Source organism: Populus nigra, chromosome 4 (assembly GCF_951802175.1).
Source record: "Populus nigra chromosome 4, ddPopNigr1.1, whole genome shotgun sequence".
Classification (NCBI taxonomy): Eukaryota; Viridiplantae; Streptophyta; class Magnoliopsida; order Malpighiales; family Salicaceae; genus Populus; species Populus nigra.
Window position 1 is genome coordinate 11,681,096 of NC_084855.1, and position 20,421 is coordinate 11,701,516.

The following is a 20,421-nucleotide window of genomic DNA, read 5'->3' on the forward strand; positions in this document are numbered from 1 at the left end:
TATATATATATATATATATATATATATATATATATATATATATATATATACACAAGTGGAGTAAATAATAGATAATTAAGCCTTCTACCAATAATCTCCACAAGAGCATCTTCCTTCTGTGAAATGATGGAAACAATTTGAATCCCTCAAAATTATATGACGAGCATATACTTTGGACGTGTATTTCATAGCTGTATGGCAGTCGCCGCAAACACGGAGATTCTTGAAAATACGAATTGGTGCTCCTTGTGGCACGGTGAGAAGCCCTAAGGCAACAGCTAGCTTCTCGCTGTGATAAGCTAGACCAAGCTCCTTGACTTCATCATCTGTGTCATGAAGTGCAAAACTCATGTCTGGCACATAACCAGCCTCCTTGATCAACATAATAATTTCATCTATCTTTGAATAAATCTCATTTCTCAATGGATGGCTTCTATCTTCAGACATAAAGGTGCTCACTTTGCTGTTTGTCTCAATCCAACTGTACCCAGGTTCCTTGCATATTCCCCTGGACCTCATCAGCCGTCTGATTCTCGCAGCATCTTCCCATTTACCAGCTGCGGAATACATATTAGATAACATAACATAAGGCATGGAGTTCATGGGTTCCAATTCAAAAAGGTTCTTAGCTGCCATCTCTCCCAATTCAAGCTCCTTATGTACCCTGCATGCAGCAAGCAGGGCCTTCCATACTACTGCATCTGGCGCTACAACCATTTGATTCAGTAATCCTTTGGCCTCAGCAAGTTTTCCTGAGCGCCCCAAAAGGTCAATCATGCAAGCATAGTGTTCAGGACCTGGTTTGATCCCATATACTTTATCCATTGCTTCAAAGTAGGCACGGCCACTTCCCAAAAGACCATTATGGCTGCAAGCAAAAAGTAAACCTATGAACGTGATGTAGTCTGGCTTTGTTCCAGTGGCAATCATTTGATCATAAAATTGTAGAGAATGCTTTCCTCTGCCATTTTGTGCATATCCGACTATTAGAGCTGTCCAGCTGATGACATCCCGAGTTGGCATATTCTCAAAGGCACGATTTGCATCGACTATACTGCCACACTTAGCATACATTGTCACAAGAGAATTACCAACTGATAAGGATGACCCAAGACCAGATTTAACAAGGGTCGCATGAATCTGTTGTCCAAAGTCCATAACTGTCAGTTCTGCACAGGCACTCAAAACGCTGGCAACAGCAATTTGATCAGGATATACACCTGAAATTCTCATTTTACAAAATAGCTTGATAGCTTCCTCATAAGAGCCATTATGCGAGTATCCTGTAACAAGGGAGGTCCAAGAGACAACATCCTTATCTACCATCTTGCTGAACACCATGATTGCACAATCTAACTTTCCCTGTTTGGCATACATGTCAATAAGAGCATTATTGACAAGCTTATATGCTTCAAAGCCAGTTTTGATTATCAAACAATGGACAGAAATTGCATTTTGCATAACCTTCATGGATGCAAAAGAGTTCAAAACAGATGGCAACGTATATTCATCAATCTTCATATCTCTAGAACGCATTTTTTGGAAGAAAGATAGAGCTTCCTCTTCAAACCCCTCCCTCACACACCCCAAAATCAAGGAGTTCCAAGAAACCTCATCATCAAACTCCATATTCCCCAACACCCTCTTTGCACTATTCAAGTCCCTGCATTTTGCATACATATCAACCAGTGCACTCTGAACGAAAATGTTAGCACCAAAACCAGTCCTGACTATGCAACCATGTACTTGAGACCCAAAATCACATGCCATAACGGCTCCGCAAGCTCTCAAAATACTTGGAAAAGTAAATTGATTAGACTCAACCCCTTCAGTTTTCATGTTTCGAAAACACTCAATCGCTTTATACCCATACCCATAATGAGAATATCCAGCAAGCATAGCACTCCAGACTGCATTGTATTTGCAATCAGCCACCATTTCAAAAAGACACTCAGCTTCAAAAACACATTTGCACTTCCCATACATGTCAACTAAACTAGTAACTACAAACACATTCCAATCAAACCAAGTCTTTATCGCATAACCATGAATTTGCTCCCCCTTTTGAAGCAAACCATTTGTCGAACACAACCCAAGAACACTCCCTAACGTGTATTGACTTGGCCTTAGTCCTTCAAGCTGCATTTCCAAAAACAATTCAAAAGCTTCCTTTTCAAAACCATATCTACAATACCCCGATAAAAGACTCGTCCAGGTGATCGAACTCTTCACTGGGGTCTCATAAAACAATTTTTTCGCTTCAGTCAATCTCCCTGAATTGGCATAACCAGCAACCATTGTGTTCCATGAAAACTCATCTCTGTCAAGCATTTTATCAAACAAATTCCGCGCATCATCAATTCGACCCCGTTTTGACAAATCTTTGAGAACCCTGTTCGATTCTAGTCTTGAATAACTAAATCCATTTGACTTTGCAGCACTGTGTAGACAATCACGAGAGAAATTTAAAAATCTTGATTTGTGCATAACCGCCAAAATTAAGAGTCCTTTTAATTTGGGTGATTTTAACTCACAAACCTTGGTAGCTACCGTACAGGATTGGAAGAGGAAAACGGTAGAAAACAAGGAAGGAAGGGAAAAAAATGGTTGAGAAGTAAAAGAGCCTAACCCTCCCTAGAAAATCACTGTAGATGTACACTCAAAAAGACTGTATCTTGAAACAGTGTAGTGAACTTTTTGCCTACTCTTCAAAAATTTAACATTAGTTTTGAAGGGATTAAAGTATTTTCACTTTTGTTTTTATTATATTTAAATTTATCATGAATAAATAAATATTTTTTCATATTAATTACACGGTTCAAATACTAAAATACTTTTTGAAGTAAAAAAAAAAACCTAACATGAAAGAATATTTTTATATTTTTAAAATGATTTTTCAATATTATAATTTAAGTTGAGGAACAATTTAATATTTAATCAAATATAAAAAATAATAAATAATTAAAATACATAATAAAAAGACCAAAATGCTCGTAAAATTAAAAAAACTAAACTTGAAATCAAAGGAGTTTTTGGTCTTTTCACAACAACTTTTTATATATATAATTATAAAGTCAATAACAATTTCATATTTGACTAAATAAAAAAAAAGATGGACATGTGTGAATGTCACTTAAAGGGCATGGGAGGTGCCCGTGCATTCTGGATAGCACGTGCGGCGCATCTTGCCTACCAAAAATGTCTCTCCATCGTGTCCTTTTTCTTTTGATGCGAGGCGTGTCTCTAGTAATGATTTGAGTTGTTGTCGGTTGATCTTTTATTTTTTTCCTATTTTTTTCTCTCTTATTCCCTAAAAGTTGTAACTTGGTCTTTTTTGTTGTTGATATTTCAACTTCAATCTTTATTCTTTAATTTCTAATTTTTGGTTTTAGCCCTTTTGTAGAACTTTTATTTATTTTCAATTTTAATTTTAACATTCAATCTCAATTTACCAAATATTATATTTTCTAATTTAATCCTTATTCTTTTGATTTCTAATTTTTTTCATTAACCTTTTGTAAAAGTTTTATTGATTTCCGGTTTATCCTTCAATTCAAATGGATGATATTATGTTTTCTAATTTGATCTTCAATGTTTTTATTTTTATTTTTTTTCTTGTCCCTTTTGTAAAAGTTATTATTCTTTTTAATTTCACCTTTCAATCAAAAAGTTGTTTTTATTTTTTATGTTAATTTTCATCCTCATTCTTTTGATTTTTTTTATCTTTTTACTAAATCGATTTTTTTTCTAATTTCATCCTTTAATCAAATAAAAACTCATTTTGTTTTGTTTTTTTTTTTAATTTTGATCATCATTTTTTAATTGCTATTTTTAATCATTTTGTATAATTATATATTTTTTTTCAATTTCATCCTTCAAATTTTGATTGATTGAAAATTGAACTTCATGGTTTTTCTAGATTAGGTACTTCAGATCCAATGATTCGGATCACGAGTTTGAAAAGTTAACATAATTATTTAAAAAAAAAACTTTAGAATTCTCTTTGTTTTTTTAACGAGTTATTCAAATCTCATGATCTGGGCCTCAGGTTTATCAGGTTGGCTCGACCTTAATTACTAAGGTTATAGGTTTATCATGTTAACTTGAATTGTTCAAGATCAGTTTTTTTATGTCATTTTTTACCTTATTTGTTCTTTTGTATTTAATGAGTTGTGGATTGATCAACTGTCATTTTATATTTTTTTATGTCTAATTGAATTAAAGTCAACTTATTCGATCTATTCGGGTATATTACTCGAGTCGTATATTTTTTTTCTTTTTTAAAATATGTTTACGGCGCCTAAACATTGATTTTTACATGAAAAAATAGTTTGATCTTGCAGCAAAGCCCGGACACTAAGACTAGTATGTGCTAAAAGAATAAGGCATGTAGTAAAAAGAAGTACATATTGATTGTTGCAGAGAGACAGAGCAAATAAATTGGGATTGGGATTTAAAGTGGCTTTTATACTTGAACTAGGATTGATTAATTCTTGTAATTGCAAATTGCAAATCAAGCCAAAAGCGGTTTCTTTGTTGGCCCCCCTTTTGTATTAACATTTTCTTTACCTGTTCTCTAATTTCTTCCCTCTTTTTAACGGCTAATTTGGTAAGAAAATCTATATAAGATAAATGAGCAAATAAAATTTATATGTAGGAACTTGGTTTTTTCGGCAAACATCTTGCCATCAGGTAAAGTAAAGGTTAAAGCACATCACTCTACCAACCCAACGAGGATGCAACCATGGAATGTTCATATTCTACGTGAAATTTTTTCATGATTTTATTAGTGACACTGTCAATAAAAAACTAAACAAAAACTAGTTTATTTACTCTCACCCATCATATTTCTCTATAGCTTACACAACTCTTAGATATATAGCTTACACAACTCTTCGACATGAAAAAGTAATTGGTCTCCTCATCATAAAAATCCTGGCTGCTTTAGCTCTAGCCATACAATAATATTGTTCTAGTGGTACAAGAATAGCTTAACACTTTTTTATTCCATCAACAAAAAATACAACACACAACTCTATTACATGTACAAAGACAACTCTAATTCCATGAAAAAACAAGATAAAATAGCATGCAATGTATGCACAATACTCTAGCTCATCAAAGGATTCGTTTTTGCTATGAAGAACACTCCTCCATAGATCCTATCCATAGACATAACTATCTTAAGAATACACAATACTTTAGTACTTGAAAGTTACTAGGTGTATGATTATTTTATAAGAATGAAAAGAGAAGTCATATTTGATTGGCTTTATTATTAGTGATTATACAGAAGATCAAGATAATAAAAAAAATGTTTCTAGGTTTGTTTTTAGGTTGCTCCATGAGCTATGTAATGATCTTCAAACAAGCAGATAAATTTTTTTATTAACCATGAAATCTAGATTTATGATCGGGACTTTGTGTACATGTGGAAATGTGATTGAAAAATATTTTTGAAGAACTTAACTTTAAGAGACTAGGGCCTATGATAATTTTTTGTTACAACAATTAGACTCTCTAAAAAACCCAGTTTTGCATGTTAGAAGCAAGCACATTGATGTAAATCTTCATTTCTTAAGAGATCTCATAAATGATTGAGATGATTTATTGTAAAAGTGAAGAACAAGTCACTGATATATTTTTCAAGTTCTTTAAATTAGAATCATTTGTGAAGCTCAAATACTACTTATTGTTTGCATTCAAGAAAACCATGTTTAGAGGAGAGTTTATTATTAGTAAAGTAAATGTTTAAGAACATCAATTTAAAAGAGGGATTCTTAACATATTAGTTGAAATCCTAGTCTAAGTAGAATTCCTTGATAAAAAAAAAATTGTGTTTAGAATCTTGTTTAACTAGTTAATTATAATTATTATTGAATTAGCATTTAGAATTCTTATTGGATCATGATTCTTTAAGCCTGTAATTTCCTATGAATACAAGAGTCTTATATATAAAGTTTACGAGGGTTGAATATATGAATAAGAGAAGGGATATTTAAATTGTTTATGTGTTTAGTTTTCAACAAGTTCAACTTTGTTCAGGTTGTCAAAATAGTAGTTAATAAGCAATGAAATATTTTTTTTCAAGTAGACCATTAAAAGAAACTAAAAGTGTTAAGTTTTTCAATGTACACCCATATTTATTGTATTATGGAGTGAAATAGTATAATGATCAATTTTTTTCCTTCTAGAACAAAATCATTAAACTGGTTATTAAAGGTAATACAATTTTTTTTATAAAATTCATTGATAATTATTAGAATAATCAAGGACAAATTAGTCTTTTAATATTTTTTAAACATGGTATCATAACTAAATTACCGTTTCGCTTTTAGTTCTAATTGTTTTTATTATTGCTTTTAGTTGTTGATTTATATGAAAAAAATGAAACAAAAATCCAAATTGCATTTATTTATCTATTTTTTTTTCATTTTTAATTTCCTAACAATAATTGACTGCCAGGTTTCGTCATACTGGTGGCCTAAGTTGATTTACAGTTTGCCTTCGAGGTAATAAATAAAACTAAAATCTCCTGGAATTTTATAATAGTTTATTTAAAAAAACTATCTTGGATGTTTTCTAATATTGGGAAACATGTCACGCACATATCACTTATGGCTTGGTGAAATGATAAAAGGAAATAAAATAACTATTGATTCTGATGTCGAGTGTGGTGAAATGTGAATTTGTTGCACCAATTTTAAAAATAATTTTTTAAAAATTTAAAAAGTTATTTTAATATATTTGTAAATGAAAAACAATTTAAAAAATAATTACAACCACACTCCCTCCCAAACAAGCCTAAAAAATATGGAAAAGCTTATTAGAATTAAAGGAACATGAAAACTGATAATACACAAATTTTATGGGGAAAAACATTTTTTTCAGCCGTTTTGGACAATCCTAAACAGCTAGAATTCAACATGAAACTCTTCCCTATACCGTGTTGACTTGGTCTATTAATCCTAAAAATGGTAATGCTTTTGCTTTCTCATGAGCTCTTCCTTCTCTGTTATATATATATATATATATATATATAATTATTATTTGAAACACAGATTTTTTTATCTTATTTATTTTTTAAAATGTCATTTTGCGGAGAATACCTCTCATTTTACTTCCTGGGATTTGGTGTGTGGATTTTTTTACGGTGCATCGAATCATGCTGTCCACATTTCTTGATTCTTGTCTTCGTGTTTTTTTTTTTTTATTCATTTAAGCTGGAATAAGATTAATGATAATATAAAACCAATTCTCGTGGCTTAGAATTGTTTTTTAAAGTTGTTTGGGTGAGGGAGTGTGGATCGTGGAGTTGACAAGTGGCAGCTCCTTTAAGTTTTGTTGTTGGCGCAAGAGACTGAGGTGGGACCCCTTTAGTTTATTAATTCTTTGGTTTATTCTAAGGGTTGAGAATCTCGTTCTCCGCTGCTGAGGTGTCCTGCGAACCATCTCGACGTTTTGCAATCATTCTCTTTTGTTTGGTGTTAACGCTTCCTACTTAAAAAACGAAAAAAAAATATGGTAAATTTCTCTGTAGGATTTGCTTGCAAATTTTTAATTTTTAATAATTGCTTTAGGATGTACTTAGATTGGTGGCCCAAACGATTCCGTGGGCCGTATTAAAAAAATTTAAATTAAAAAAAAATCATGAGATGGTTGCGTTTTTAAAAAAATAAAAATAACTTGATAATAAAATAAAAAAATTAGACAGCAACAATAATAAATCAATTTTAAAAAATATTATTGTCTCGACTAAAGCTGAGTCATATGAAATTATGATAATCTTATAAAAAAATAGTATCGGCAAGAATCGATTATAAAAAAACATTTGAAAAAAAAAATCTAATCCATCCCGACCCAATATTACAAGCACATGAACCGAATAAATAATTTTAAAAAAATCAAATTCAAAAGTATGGGGACCAAAGAATGATGAAAAAAAAAACAACATACACGGCCTAATAATAAAGGTAATGCCATGTCAAACGTAGTCTTGAAAACTAAAATTTAGCAGTTATATTTTTTTTTTCTCATTTGAAAGTGTGGTTATGACTACTTTTTAAAATACTTTTTATTTGAAAATATATTAAAATGATGCTTTTTTATTTTTTAAAAATTATTTTTGATATCAGCACATCAAAATATCTAAAAATACTAAAAAATTATTAATTTAAAATAAAAATAAAAATAAAATAAAATATTTTTAAAAACACCTTTCAAATGTGAAAACAAAATTTTAGAAGAGACGAGTACAAACGACAAACCCAAAACATGGGATAGACATATTCGGAGGTAGAGAGATCCTTTTCTTTCGATATCCAGCGAACAATAATCATTACCCTGACTCACAGCGCGAGCTCTCTCCCTCTCTCCAAATATAAAAGAAGTTTTTCATTCCCTCAAAAATTTCAAACACCTCAAGGAAGTACATCCCCTCAAATTCAAAAACTTGTTAAAAATTAAGCACACCTTTCTTTCAAATTCTCATTTGTCGTACAAATTAGAGAGAGAGAGAGAGGGGGGGCGAGCGGGGAGAAAAGGATGCATTCTGCAACTTCTTCACTAACATCACCACAATCCGATGCCATAGACTCTTCACCACTCCTAGCCCATTCAATTGCGAACCACCTCCTCCGGAGCCGCCGCCTGTTACGCCGTCCACCACAACTCCGTGGCGCTGCCGCCCGTATCCTCCGTCGGGCGAGCAGCCGCCGCATGATGCTCCGAGAACCCTCTGTTCGTGTTCGTGAAAACGCGGCGGAGCAGCTTGAAGAGAGGCAAAGTGACTGGGGTTACTCGAAGCCGGTAGTTGTTATTGATGTTTTGTGGAGTTTGGCGATTGTGATAATAGCTGTTGGTGTCCTGGGGTTAAGTTTGGAGGAGAAGCCAAGGGTGCCTTTCAGAGTGTGGATTGTTGCGTATATTTTGCTGTGTTCGTGTCATGTTGTCTGTGTTGTTGTTGAGTATAGAAAGAGAAGGAATTTGGGGTTAAGAGAGAGTGGGATTTTGAGTTCCGACTCAGGGGATTCGTTGGATTTCAGAACTCAACAAAGTGAAAATGATGGTGAAAATACTAGGTAAGCTTTCGCTACTTGTCATTGTTTTGATCGCGCGCGCGCGCGCGTGTTTTATTTTAGTGTAAAATAGAACAAAAAGGTTTGTTTTGGAAGAAATGATGATTTAATTAGCTTGCTTTGCTTGCAAAGTTTGTTTGTTCGTCCTTTTTTTTTGTGAAGTGGTTTGCATGGTTGTGCGATGTGCGGTTTTCAGCTTTATTGTTAATGGAGTTATTTTGGGACTTGGTGAGAATTGATTTTTTGATTCATGTTGTTTTCTGAAAATTGAGAACAATCTTGCAAGAAAAATAAACTGGGAGCAATTCTTCTTCTGCGCTGTAAGTTGCTTAACTGTAGTGCATTTGATGATGCTCTTTTATTGTTGTTATTATTATTATTATTATTATTGGAATGTGAAGATTTGAAGCCCATGGATTTTATGAATTCGTGGATATGCGAACGCTTATGCTCTTTTCTTACAGTGTTGCTAAGCGTGTGGAATCTGCAATGACGACGTTTTCAATTATATGGTGGATTATTGGATTCTACTGGGTTACTACTGCTGGTCGCCAAAATGTGGCAAAGGATTCACCTCAGCTTTACTGGTTTGTTTGAACATATTTTTCTTTGATGTGTTTTAGCTTATGGCTCTCATGCGTTTATTTATGTTTATTGGTTTTGCTTTGCAGGCTTTGTATTGCATTTCTTGCTGCTGACACGCTCTTTGTAATTATTTGCATTGCTGTTGCATGCCTCATTGGTATTGCTGTTTGCTGCTTCCTACCTTGTATAATCGGCATCTTATATGCTATGGCAGACCAGGTAAAAAAATAATCTGAACAAAATTTGTAGTAAGTGAACTGGCGATGCAAGAACTGAATCTATAGGGAGTTAGAAGCGAGAGCAGAAATATCGTTACTCTCTATTTCTTGACAACATAATTTTGCAGTTTAGGACTTGGAAAAACTTGTCTTCTCTTCTCAGTCATAAATACAAATTAGATAAAGCTTGGAGCTTTAAATCTTACCAGATTGAGCCCCTCCTCCAAACTCCCTTTAAATGATGACAAGTGATGAATCTTTACCCTTGCTCTTTTTTCTCAACCTTTGATGAAAGACCTTTAATGCCCCATCATGACTTTGTCCCTTTGATGAGGTTGGACCCTTTAGACTTAACATTTCTAACTTCCTATTGGTGGGAAGCTGGAGCAGTAGAACAACATTAAGGTTGAGAAGAATGAGCATATGCTGCTCCAACCTGCAAAGCCTTAAAGTGGTGTGTCGGCTTGAAGAAACAGTAACCTGGTGCACTGTTGATTATGACGACGACGACCACATTTTGTGTGAATGATGTCTAATTAAGTTGCATTGTTGCTTAATTTTGAGGACAGTGTAGATTCAGGTTTTTTTTCTCTGTAGACCACTTTGATATGTTATTCTTTGTGATCTTTAAAACTAACTGGAATAGATACATATGAATTATCTTATTGGGCAAAGTTTAGAATCAATGCCCATCAAAGACCTCATGTCCGGGGAGTGACATAGACAAGTGTAGGGACATCGTTGTTGTCTTAAAGCAATATTCTTTGTACCTCTTTTTTTTTTTTTTTAAATCAGGTGATGTAGATATATTAAAGTTTGAGTTGTTTGGGTACTGGGCAATGGCTTTGCTAGCCAATTGTTTTTGGTCATCTGACCTTTTTCTTGAGATTCAGAAGGCACTGCCCAACCTATGCGCAAAGAGTTGTCATTTCTGTTTGCATTTCATTCGTAGATTGCATCTTTGGTCCTTGTCCTTCAATATTCCATGCCTAATCTTGCATTGCCTTCAATTCGAAAACAGGAAGGAGCGACTAAAGAAGAGATTGATCGATTACTAAAATACAAGTTTCACAGGATAGGGAATTGTGAGAAAGTTAATGATGAAAGTCAAGAGTCTTTTGGTGGGATGATGACTGAATGTGACACTGACACACCCATTGAACGTGCCCTTTCCCGTGAAGACACGGTAAGTATCCCAACGGGAATTTATTGTCTCTTCTAGAAATGCATGCACTCTCTGCCTTCTAATGGTAGAAGGCTGGGGTAGGTTGGGCAGCTATTGGGTCTATAAGGCAAATTGAACGTGAAAAGCAGAACAATTGGCTCACGACTATTTCAGAGGGATGACTTGCACCTCTGCATTGAACCCGAAGCTTTACACTGCAAACACTCTGGTTGGGAAAGGAAACACAGGGCACCTTTTTTTTTTAATTCTTGACCAAATTCCCTCATCGTACTACTCATGACGTGGGTGTATATATATATTAGAAAAAACCTAATGGCTGGATCTCAATTTGCAACCTCACATGGTCTCCTTCTCTCAACGATATGGTTACTTTAACGTTAGGGGTTGGTTCCCCATTTTCAGCTCTTTATTCTTGATTCACTTCTGACATGAATATTTGTTATAAACCACAGGAGTGTTGCATTTGCCTTTCTGCCTATGAAGATGGAAGCGAACTACGTGAACTTCCTTGTGGTCACCATTTCCACTGTATGTGCATAGACAAGTGGCTTTGCATCAATGCAACCTGCCCTCTCTGCAAGTTCGACATTCTAAAGGCTGACAGTCAAAGTGGCAGTGAAGAAGCATAGAGATCAGCCATTTGGAGTAGACATCTTCCCTAGACGAATCATGTGGCCCTGTAGTGTGGAGCTGTTTTTGTTTTTTTGGTCACAAGCAGCATCTGCTCGGTGCTTTTGATAAGAGCGACCAAGCAATCTGTGCATTATTATTACTATTACTATTATTATCCACGAGTTCTGGAGGATTTTTTTTTTTTTGTGTTTCTGTAAAGATGCAGTTTTCTCAACTTCTTCCCCTTTTTCTCAGTATGTAAGTGACAAAATAACCATGCTCAATTAGATGGTGGTTCCTCTTGTGCTCAATGCTTGCTCTTACCTGGCATATGTGAATGGTTTACGCTTTGCATGGATCATTAACGCTCAGCATCGAAGTAAAGTGTCTGTAACGTGTGAATTTCATGTAATGTAATCGTATTTACTGTTGCTTTTCCAAATACTTTTGAGAAATGAAGAACACCAAATTGCTTTTACACCTTTATTTTTTTGGGCAGGTACCAGGGATCAGTAACTCATAAACAAATAAATAATAATAAACCAAAGGCAAATAATTTTATTTTTATAATTTCAAAAGAAATTTAAAAAAAAAAACACAAATATATTAACTGATAAATGAAAAAAAAAACTTGGTACACTTGATAGTATAAAAAAACTATAAACCATCGTATTGTATTATAGATTTTTTAGGTGAGGTTGGATCAATAACAAAATTGCGTAATTTTTGTAAGATTTAGTAAATAAAATTACATGAATTGAAAAAAAGCTAATTATGTGATTATATATATATATATATATATATATATATATAATCACGAAAAAATACAAAGAGCTCAGCAGAGCCAATATCATCTGGTGATCAGATGCTTGCGATAGACCCTACCATCGCTACGGCACAGCTTTCATCATTGCTCCTCCATGCACCAGCCGGGAATCGAACCCGGGTCTGTACCGTGGCAGGGTACTATTCTACCACTAGACCACTGGTGCTTGTTGATATCCATATGCCTTTGATTCTATAAATACATTCAACCGATAAGTCTTGTCGTACCCTTCCTTTGCTAGGTAAACTAATTCTATATTTTTATTTCTCCCCTGATCCCTAAACTTCTCCAATTTTTTTTTTTAATTTGAACATCACATCTATTAATGAAATTTTCTGATTTTAATCATTGATGTATCTTATTTGATGGGGTTATCGATAAAATAACTTAATTAATATTTCAGAGAAAATTAGAAAAAATTGCTATAAATATTAATATTATTATTAACTCACCAACATAATAACTCCATTGATAAAAACACCTATGACATTAAATATAGTTTTCTTTTTGATGACATGTTAAATTTATCGATGGAGATACTAACAGAATAAAATGGATGATATTTTTTTGACGTGTTTTTTTCATTTGTAAATTCATCGGTATATTTATTACCAACAGACTTATTGACAAATCATAAATAATAGACGGAAGTTTTTTTGACGGATTGTTTATGTTCATGAGTCCGTCGATAAAATATATACTGACAAAAATTTCTATCAATAAAACTGTTAAATCTAATAGTGAATGTCGTTAGCAAATAAACACATCCATTAAGGAGGAAAGACTAATAAATAAATAAATAATTTCAGCTGGACTTAAATAGATTGAACCAAAAAAACTGGGGTTATACGTGCAATTCTCCCACATAGAATTGAAAAGAATAAATGGAATAAGTTAAAATAACACCCCCGAAAATCAAGAAAAAAACAAAAAAATGATGAATAAATTACTTAAAGTTAAACAGCTTCTTAAATATTATTCATAAGTACTGATATTTAATTTCTTGCACTACCTTTTCCGGGAAATTATATGCATAGAATCAACGTCCATGGCAAGCTATTTCTCTTATTCAGTTTCCAAGCATTTTCGATCCATACTAAGATCATAGATAGTCCTTCAAGTTTGGGAAAAGACTTTGATTGATTAGCTCGAAAGTTCGGATAGGAAGTTAAATAGAAAGCAACGAGAAACAGGCATGTTGTTTCTTGTTCTTCTTCTGTAGGGTTTTGCACCCTCGCCACGCGCGTGATATTCAAGAGCGTGCGTGCAACTTTGTATGAAGAAGAGAATTACTACGACGTATTGACTTGGAAAGTTGGAATAGTAGAATAGAATTCCACTCCCTTATATAACAACAAGGGCAAGTTTCATTTTCAAAAGTCAATTCTCCAATTAAAAGTCAATTTATGTTGGCAAACAACCCTGACTAAGACTTCCACGTTTATATATATATATATATATATATATATATATATATATATATATATATATATATATATATATATATATATATAGAGAGAGAGAGAGAGAGAGAGAGAGAGAGTAAAAGCTTGTGGAAAACAATCCCCGGCACTGCGAGACAACTCGATTGACCTATTTCTCGAAAGTTTGTAACGGAAGGTGGTAAGCAGCTCTGAAGTTTATCAGAGGTTGACTGCGGTGTTGGAGCCTCGGACGCTACTGGATATATAACAGGTGCTGTATTTGACCACAAACTCTACCATAATTATGCGTATAATCTTAATTGAAAAATGGATGGGGAGAATGCTGCCTGCATGCGGTTTATTTTATCACCAAAAAATATTTCTATCCCCTAACTATCACCTAATTCTCGATTTGATCCCCGAACAAAAACATTTCTTAATTGAATTTCTCATTTATTGGGCATCACCTAATCAACCCTCTAAATTTTTTTTCCTTTAAAAAAAAAAACAAGGTGGCCTAATTTGTCTTAAACAATGTTTTATATATATATATATATATATAATTAGAAATTCTTTTTGTTTGAGGATCCAATTGAGAATTATATTGTACTTGAGAGACAAATATGCGCCTCTTATCCTATTTAATTTATTTTTTATATTAATAATGGATTGTCAAAATTAGAATTCCACAAAATGATGCGCTTTGTCATTGTTGACAATTCAGGGTCCTTTATTTAGAAACTTTTCGACGGTAATTTTTTTTTAGTTTAATTTATTTTTTATATTAATAATGGATTGTCAAAATTAGAATTCCACAAAATGATGCGCTTTGTCATTGTTGATAATTCAGGGTCCTTTATTTAGAAACTTTTCTACGGTAATTTTTTTTAGTTTAATGTATTTGGGTCAGCTTGTGCGCACCTCGACTAATCCCACGGGCCCTGAAGTTAACGACCATGTAAACCTCCAGTGGCCATCATATGAGCAATCACAAGACTCGAACCTGAAATCACAAAGGAAATAAATCTCTTGGTCCCAAACTCTTACCACTGGACCATAATTTTACTAATTTTACTTGCATATATATATATATATATATATGTATATATATATAAATGAATTTGAATTCTCTCATATTTTAAATAATTAAAATGGGTTGTTTTTAACTCAATCTAGATCATTCGTTTGCAACAAATTAATGCTAATGATCTTGTTAGATTTCAAGGATATGTCAATGCCTCGTACACAATATATATATCGCAATTATCACTATTTAACATTTATAAACTTGATTTGTTATATAAGTGGATCGAAGTGTGTATAGCAAACAGATTGAGACGTGAAGATCATCATATTTAAAATATTAATTGCTTTTATTATATTTATTATAGGATTAAAGTAATATATATTTAAGATACAACAAAGTTATAAACTTATAAATAACAAATTTTATAAATTTCTTAAGAATTTTTGTTGGCATACAGACATCTTCTGCTGCCCACTAAAACAATTACGTAAATTTAGCATTCCAAACAGGAATACCGTTCACAACCGCATCATACATAATTCTTTCCACCCAGTACCGGCAGCGCCGACTTACGCAGGTTGTGATGTTGAACGTTTGTTTTCAGGCACAATGCCAAATATTCCGGCACTCTTAGTCTCACCGAAACATTAATGATACCGTTCTGATCAAACCCTTTTGGGACCTTCAATCTATAACTCAAAAGGGCGTTGCAGACATGTCAATATCCTTCATGGGACCAAAAACTTGTTCCAGACATGTCAATACGAGAAATCTTTATAACCCTAGAAGGGCGTTGCAGGATCTTTGACTGTGAATGATTTCATGGGATCGAGAGCAACGTAGGTGTTTTTCTTCACCGATCTGCCATTAAACCTCTATTCGATTTCTTTGATGTTTCTATTCAATATAAATTATAATTGATTTATTTTCAATGAGAAACATAGTGCATCGTCAATTGTTAATTTAATGACAGCCTTTTAAAAACTTTAACTTAAATTTTCAATCTCTGAAGTCCGTTGGTTAAGAGATTGTCTTTCCAGGTAGGCAACATGTTGTCGCCTATATTTCTTTTGAAAAGAAACATGCGCCGGCCAGCATATTGTCTGCTATTTTTTTTTAAAAAAAAGGTATTTGAGATTTTTTTAAAGGTTAAGCATACAGCCTGACATTCCACTTTATTTTATTTTATTTTAAAATAAAATACTTTTTAATTAATATTATTATAATAAAATCTAAAAAATCAACCAATTATGCCTTGCTTTTCAGATAAGATTTGAAATTTTTATAGTAACATTGTCAATTAATTTGTAAAAACAATTATATGACTCTAATATACATAATATTTTTTAAAAAATTGTTCATAAATATCTAATAAAAATTTATTTATTTTTATCTACTTATGTTAATTTTTATGTAGTGTTAAAACAGTAATCATTGTTTATTTTTTTTATATATAGTTGAGCTATAGTAATTACAACAAAAAAATGTTTTTCAATTGACATTTTTTTTTCATATAATACTTAGTTTTTATTTAAAAAAGTATTATTCTTATAAAAATATATTTTTACTAGAAAAAAATCATGAATAAAGAGTCATATAATATTTATTTTGATTGTGTTAAGAGTTTTATTTAAAAAATCATGCTATTTATAAAAAAAATACATATTTTTTATCAAAATAAAAATGAAATGTTTTGATAAGAAAATAATATTTTTTCTAAAAATGAAATTCTTTCTTTAGAAATTAAATAATCTAAGATTATTTATTCTGGATAATGTGTAGATTAAATAAGAATAAGTTGCGAAAATTGTGGAGCTCACGGTCAGGTAGGAATATAGAATTTTGTATTTGCTTGTCCACCGCATTTAATTTATTGAGCCGACAACTCAATTCAAGTGCTAAAACCAGTATTAGGAACGACCATTACGATTTTTCCTCCAACATGACAAAAAGGTGTTCGGTGGGAGCTTCTAGACCAGTGCAGCCGTTATTGTCGGCGCCTTTATTATAGCCGGCCAAGATCAGATCTCGCTTGTGTCAAGGGATCTCTACCAAACGTGGCAGCCACCTGGTCTTTTCCTCTTCGGTCATATATTTTGTGCTGTTCCACTTGTTTTATTTTGCAGGCAACGAACATGATTCATGCAAAACGCAAAAACAATGGTCTAAGATGGACTAAATTAATCAAGTAAATCCTTATTCATGAATTATAAATAAATAGAAAGATGAAAACCAGTTTGGCCACGTCCACCCTTTTTCTTTTTTCTTTTCCTTTTCTCTTGGTAAGGTTTATTACTGTTAAAATTACCGACCGAATTTTTTCTTTGCTAATTTCATTTGTAAACACCAACGAGAATATTCGTATAGGATATACTAAGAGAACACAATGAAAAAAAAAGAATAAAAAAATACAAACAGTACGATGACATGTAAGTTTTGCAAACGAAGTTACGAAGTGATTAGCTTGACAGTAAAATTTGTTCGTGAATATCCCGATATAAAACTTTCATCGGTATATACCGACAACATTACGGACAATATTATAGTGGGATTGTAGAAAGTAAACCGTACGGTGACATGACATTTCTACCAACAGAATTGCTAACAGAGTTATCATTAGAATAATTTTGTCGGTCTATCCATCGATAATATTAAATTTATGATTTGCCACTCGACCCTCCTCTCCCTCTGTCCTATTTCTACTTCTTCCTTGTCTATTTTTTTCTGCAACAAACAGCCACCCCCCTCAATCTCAATATGACTCAACCTCTCATAACTTTTTTAGCACCACAACACTCTGTTTGTCAGCATCCGAGTTTTGATTCAAATTTTATTGAGAATTCTCCACATTAAGCAAACAAATCTATCTTTTTTTAATTTGAACACAATTTTAAAATGTTATTTTTTTTGCATAATTTTTGTAGTATATGTTTTTTATTTGAGCATTTACTTGTTTTATAGTTTTTTTCTCAAACAAACTTGTTGTATGGATTTATGATTTGTACATGTTAGGATTCCTTTCAGATTTTGTAAAATTATATTTGTTTGTAAATTGTTGAAACATGTGTTGAATTATCAACTTAGGATTTGGAAAAATCACGTTACAACTAGATAATATCGAAATCATCATAATTTTTTTATTCCTTATATTAAAATTTTATTTGTTATTTACTGATAGATAATTCGTTTGTATTATATAGATTGCGTGATTTTTGGTATGAGGCACAAAAAAATCTAAAAAATATAGGAAAGAAAGCAATCTGCTAGGCTGGAATGACACAATGGTTTGGAAGGGTTTCAGGTCGCCATACATCTCAAAGACTATATGGACAGAATACATTCAGCACGTGACACCAAGCATTTCACGCGACGGTCATGGTCTGGTGCGGGGAATTGGAGCCGACAAATTCAAGGTTCTGTTACTACGCACACTAATGACCCCGTTCTGTTTGTTTTGCATGCAAGACAGATGGTAAGATTTTTTTAATTACATGAATTTTTTAATTTCTTGTCTTTTTTCTTATAAATATACACTACCAGAAAACCGATAAATACAAATGGAAATATCGAGGGAATATTTCCGTCGGTAAATTTTCGAGGGATTTTACCGACAGACATATTCCCTCGGTATATACCAAGGGAATTACGGAGGGACAAAAAAATTAAAACAAAGCCAAAAAAATGATGACGTGTCAGGATTTACCAACAGAATTTATTCCGTCGGTAAAATCCATCGGTAAATCCGTTGGTAAACTTGTTTACACTGTTCATCGTGTCAATTACAAAGGGAATCACTGACGGACAAAATCCGTCGGTATTTTCCAGAGAGTTCCAGAACTGTTCACTTTCCAATTGCACTGTTAATTGTTGTTTTTTACAGACAAAATCACTGACGGATTGAAAAGTTGTCGGTGTTATTTGGCGGTTTTCTGAAAAAATTCAATTGATTTAAAATTTTCATTTAAATATTACAGACGGAATCACTGACGGACTGAAAAATCATCGGTAATTAGCGGTTTCTGAAAACTTTTTATGAAATTGAAAATTTAAATTAAATATTACCGACAGAATAATTAAAAAATATTAATATTCAATTATCCGTCAGTAAATCCGTCGCTAACGCGCCCCAATACAAAGCCCGAATCCCTTATTTCACAAGAGACATACTTATTTCTTCTTCTTCTACTACTTCTTCTTCTTATTCTTCTACTTCTACTTCTTCTTCTTCTTCTTCTTCTTCACTATATCAATATCTATTTCTTTCTCTTCTTTTCTCTCCTCATCTCCTTCTTTTTTTTTCCATGCTCGGGTATGTCTTCTTCTTTTTTCTTCTTTTATCCTCTTGTTTTTTTTAATTAATATGCTTTACGAAAAAAAATTTCTCTCCTTAGCTTCACTTGCAACTACATTAAGGTAAGATTTTTCTTCTTTTTTCATGATTTTTTAACCCTTTATATTTGTTTTTTATTTTATTTTTAATTGTTTTTGTTCTTAATAATTTGTTAAATGTTGTTGTGAGATTTGTTTTTTCATATGAGATTAATTTTTAGTTGATTTATTTATAGGATTTTTAAATTTTTAGCAATTGCAACTTCATTTTTTTCATATGAATTTTTTTAGTTGAATTTATTTTTTCATTTTATTTATTTGTTGCAAATTTGTTTGAGTTGATTTTCTTATTTTTTTTTCAAGCATTTTGAGTATATATTATACAGTGTTGATTTATGTTAATTTAATTATTTTATAATTTTATAAAATGAATTTTTTTTATTTTTTTTTAAATAATTACTGACGGAATTACCGATGGAATTTCCATTGGTAATTCCGTCGGTAAATCCGTTGGTAATAAAAAAATATTATTACCTAGGGATATACCGACGAAATGAAGCGGATAATTTTATTTTTTTATTTCCGACGGATTTACGGACGGATAAAAAATTACCGATGAAGGATTCACCGAAGGAGCATTTTCGTCGGTGATGTCGTCGGTAAATTAATTACTGACGGAATACGTGTCTTACGCCGACGGAAAAATTACGTCGGTAAAACTGTTAAATCTTGTAGTGATATTTAACTGATAACATTTTTATCTTGCAGGTTACGACTCTTGGACATAAGCCAAACCCAATGAAGCTTTTTGTGGAAACACACGTGCAGAGTGATGACCGCCAAAAAGGGATGCAACAGTTCGTCGATAGCCGAGTTCAACACTTTGTGGTATGTTGGTTTTCAATCTTTTTTATTAAGTTATTATTTCCTTGAATTTGATAGTTTTTTTTTTATTTCCATTAGATATATAACAAACAGTTGAAGGAGAGATACGAAGACAAACTTTCGACTCGCCCGGATATCGATCTGGATTTGTAGTTGGAGGCAGGATCATCCGATAGCCCCAATAAAAATCGAGTGTACGAACTCTTTAACACTACGACCGAGAACTTGTGGATGACCTGTAGTATTTCAATC

The 20,421-nt window shown here is 32.6% G+C and overlaps 2 protein-coding genes and 2 non-coding genes across 4 annotated transcripts; 1 reads left to right on the forward strand and 3 right to left on the reverse strand.

Moving 5' to 3' along the window:
• Positions 1-56: 56 nt before the first annotated feature.
• On the reverse strand, positions 57-2,698 carry LOC133690791 (pentatricopeptide repeat-containing protein At2g03880, mitochondrial). Its single transcript, XM_062111054.1, has one exon. The coding sequence runs from the start codon at positions 2,485-2,487 to the stop codon at positions 85-87; it is 2,403 nt and encodes an 800-aa protein (XP_061967038.1). The 5' UTR covers positions 2,488-2,698; the 3' UTR covers positions 57-84.
• A 5,578-nt stretch (positions 2,699-8,276) lies between these two features.
• Positions 8,277-11,989, forward strand: LOC133692816 (E3 ubiquitin-protein ligase At1g63170-like). Its single transcript, XM_062113963.1, has 5 exons — positions 8,277-9,080; positions 9,542-9,664; positions 9,749-9,881; positions 10,902-11,066; positions 11,519-11,989. The coding sequence occupies exons 1-5, from the start codon at positions 8,545-8,547 to the stop codon at positions 11,693-11,695; spliced, it is 1,134 nt and encodes a 377-aa protein (XP_061969947.1). The 5' UTR covers positions 8,277-8,544; the 3' UTR covers positions 11,696-11,989.
• Positions 11,990-12,509: 520 nt separating this feature from the next.
• On the reverse strand, positions 12,510-12,594 carry LOC133693053 (small nucleolar RNA snoR114). Its single transcript, XR_009842065.1, has one exon. It is a non-coding gene; the product is annotated as a small nucleolar RNA snoR114 (small nucleolar RNA).
• Positions 12,595-12,599: 5 nt separating this feature from the next.
• Positions 12,600-12,670, reverse strand: TRNAG-GCC (transfer RNA glycine (anticodon GCC)). The gene has a single exon. It is a non-coding gene; the product is annotated as a tRNA-Gly (tRNA).
• Between the last annotated feature and the right edge of the window lie 7,751 nt (positions 12,671-20,421).

Bases quoted from the DNA above. Each gene is read 5' to 3' on its own strand.
- LOC133690791 (XM_062111054.1), bottom strand. From the start codon at position 2,487: ATGCACAAATCAAGATTTTTAAATTTCTCTCGTGATTGTCTACACAGT.
- LOC133692816 (XM_062113963.1), top strand. From the start codon at position 8,545: ATGCATTCTGCAACTTCTTCACTAACATCACCACAATCCGATGCCATA. The intron at 9,665-9,748 runs GTTTGTTTGAAC...TTTGCTTTGCAG, and splicing joins GATTCACCTCAGCTTTACTG to GCTTTGTATTGCATTTCTTG. The intron at 9,882-10,901 runs GTAAAAAAATAA...ATTCGAAAACAG, and splicing joins TATATGCTATGGCAGACCAG to GAAGGAGCGACTAAAGAAGA.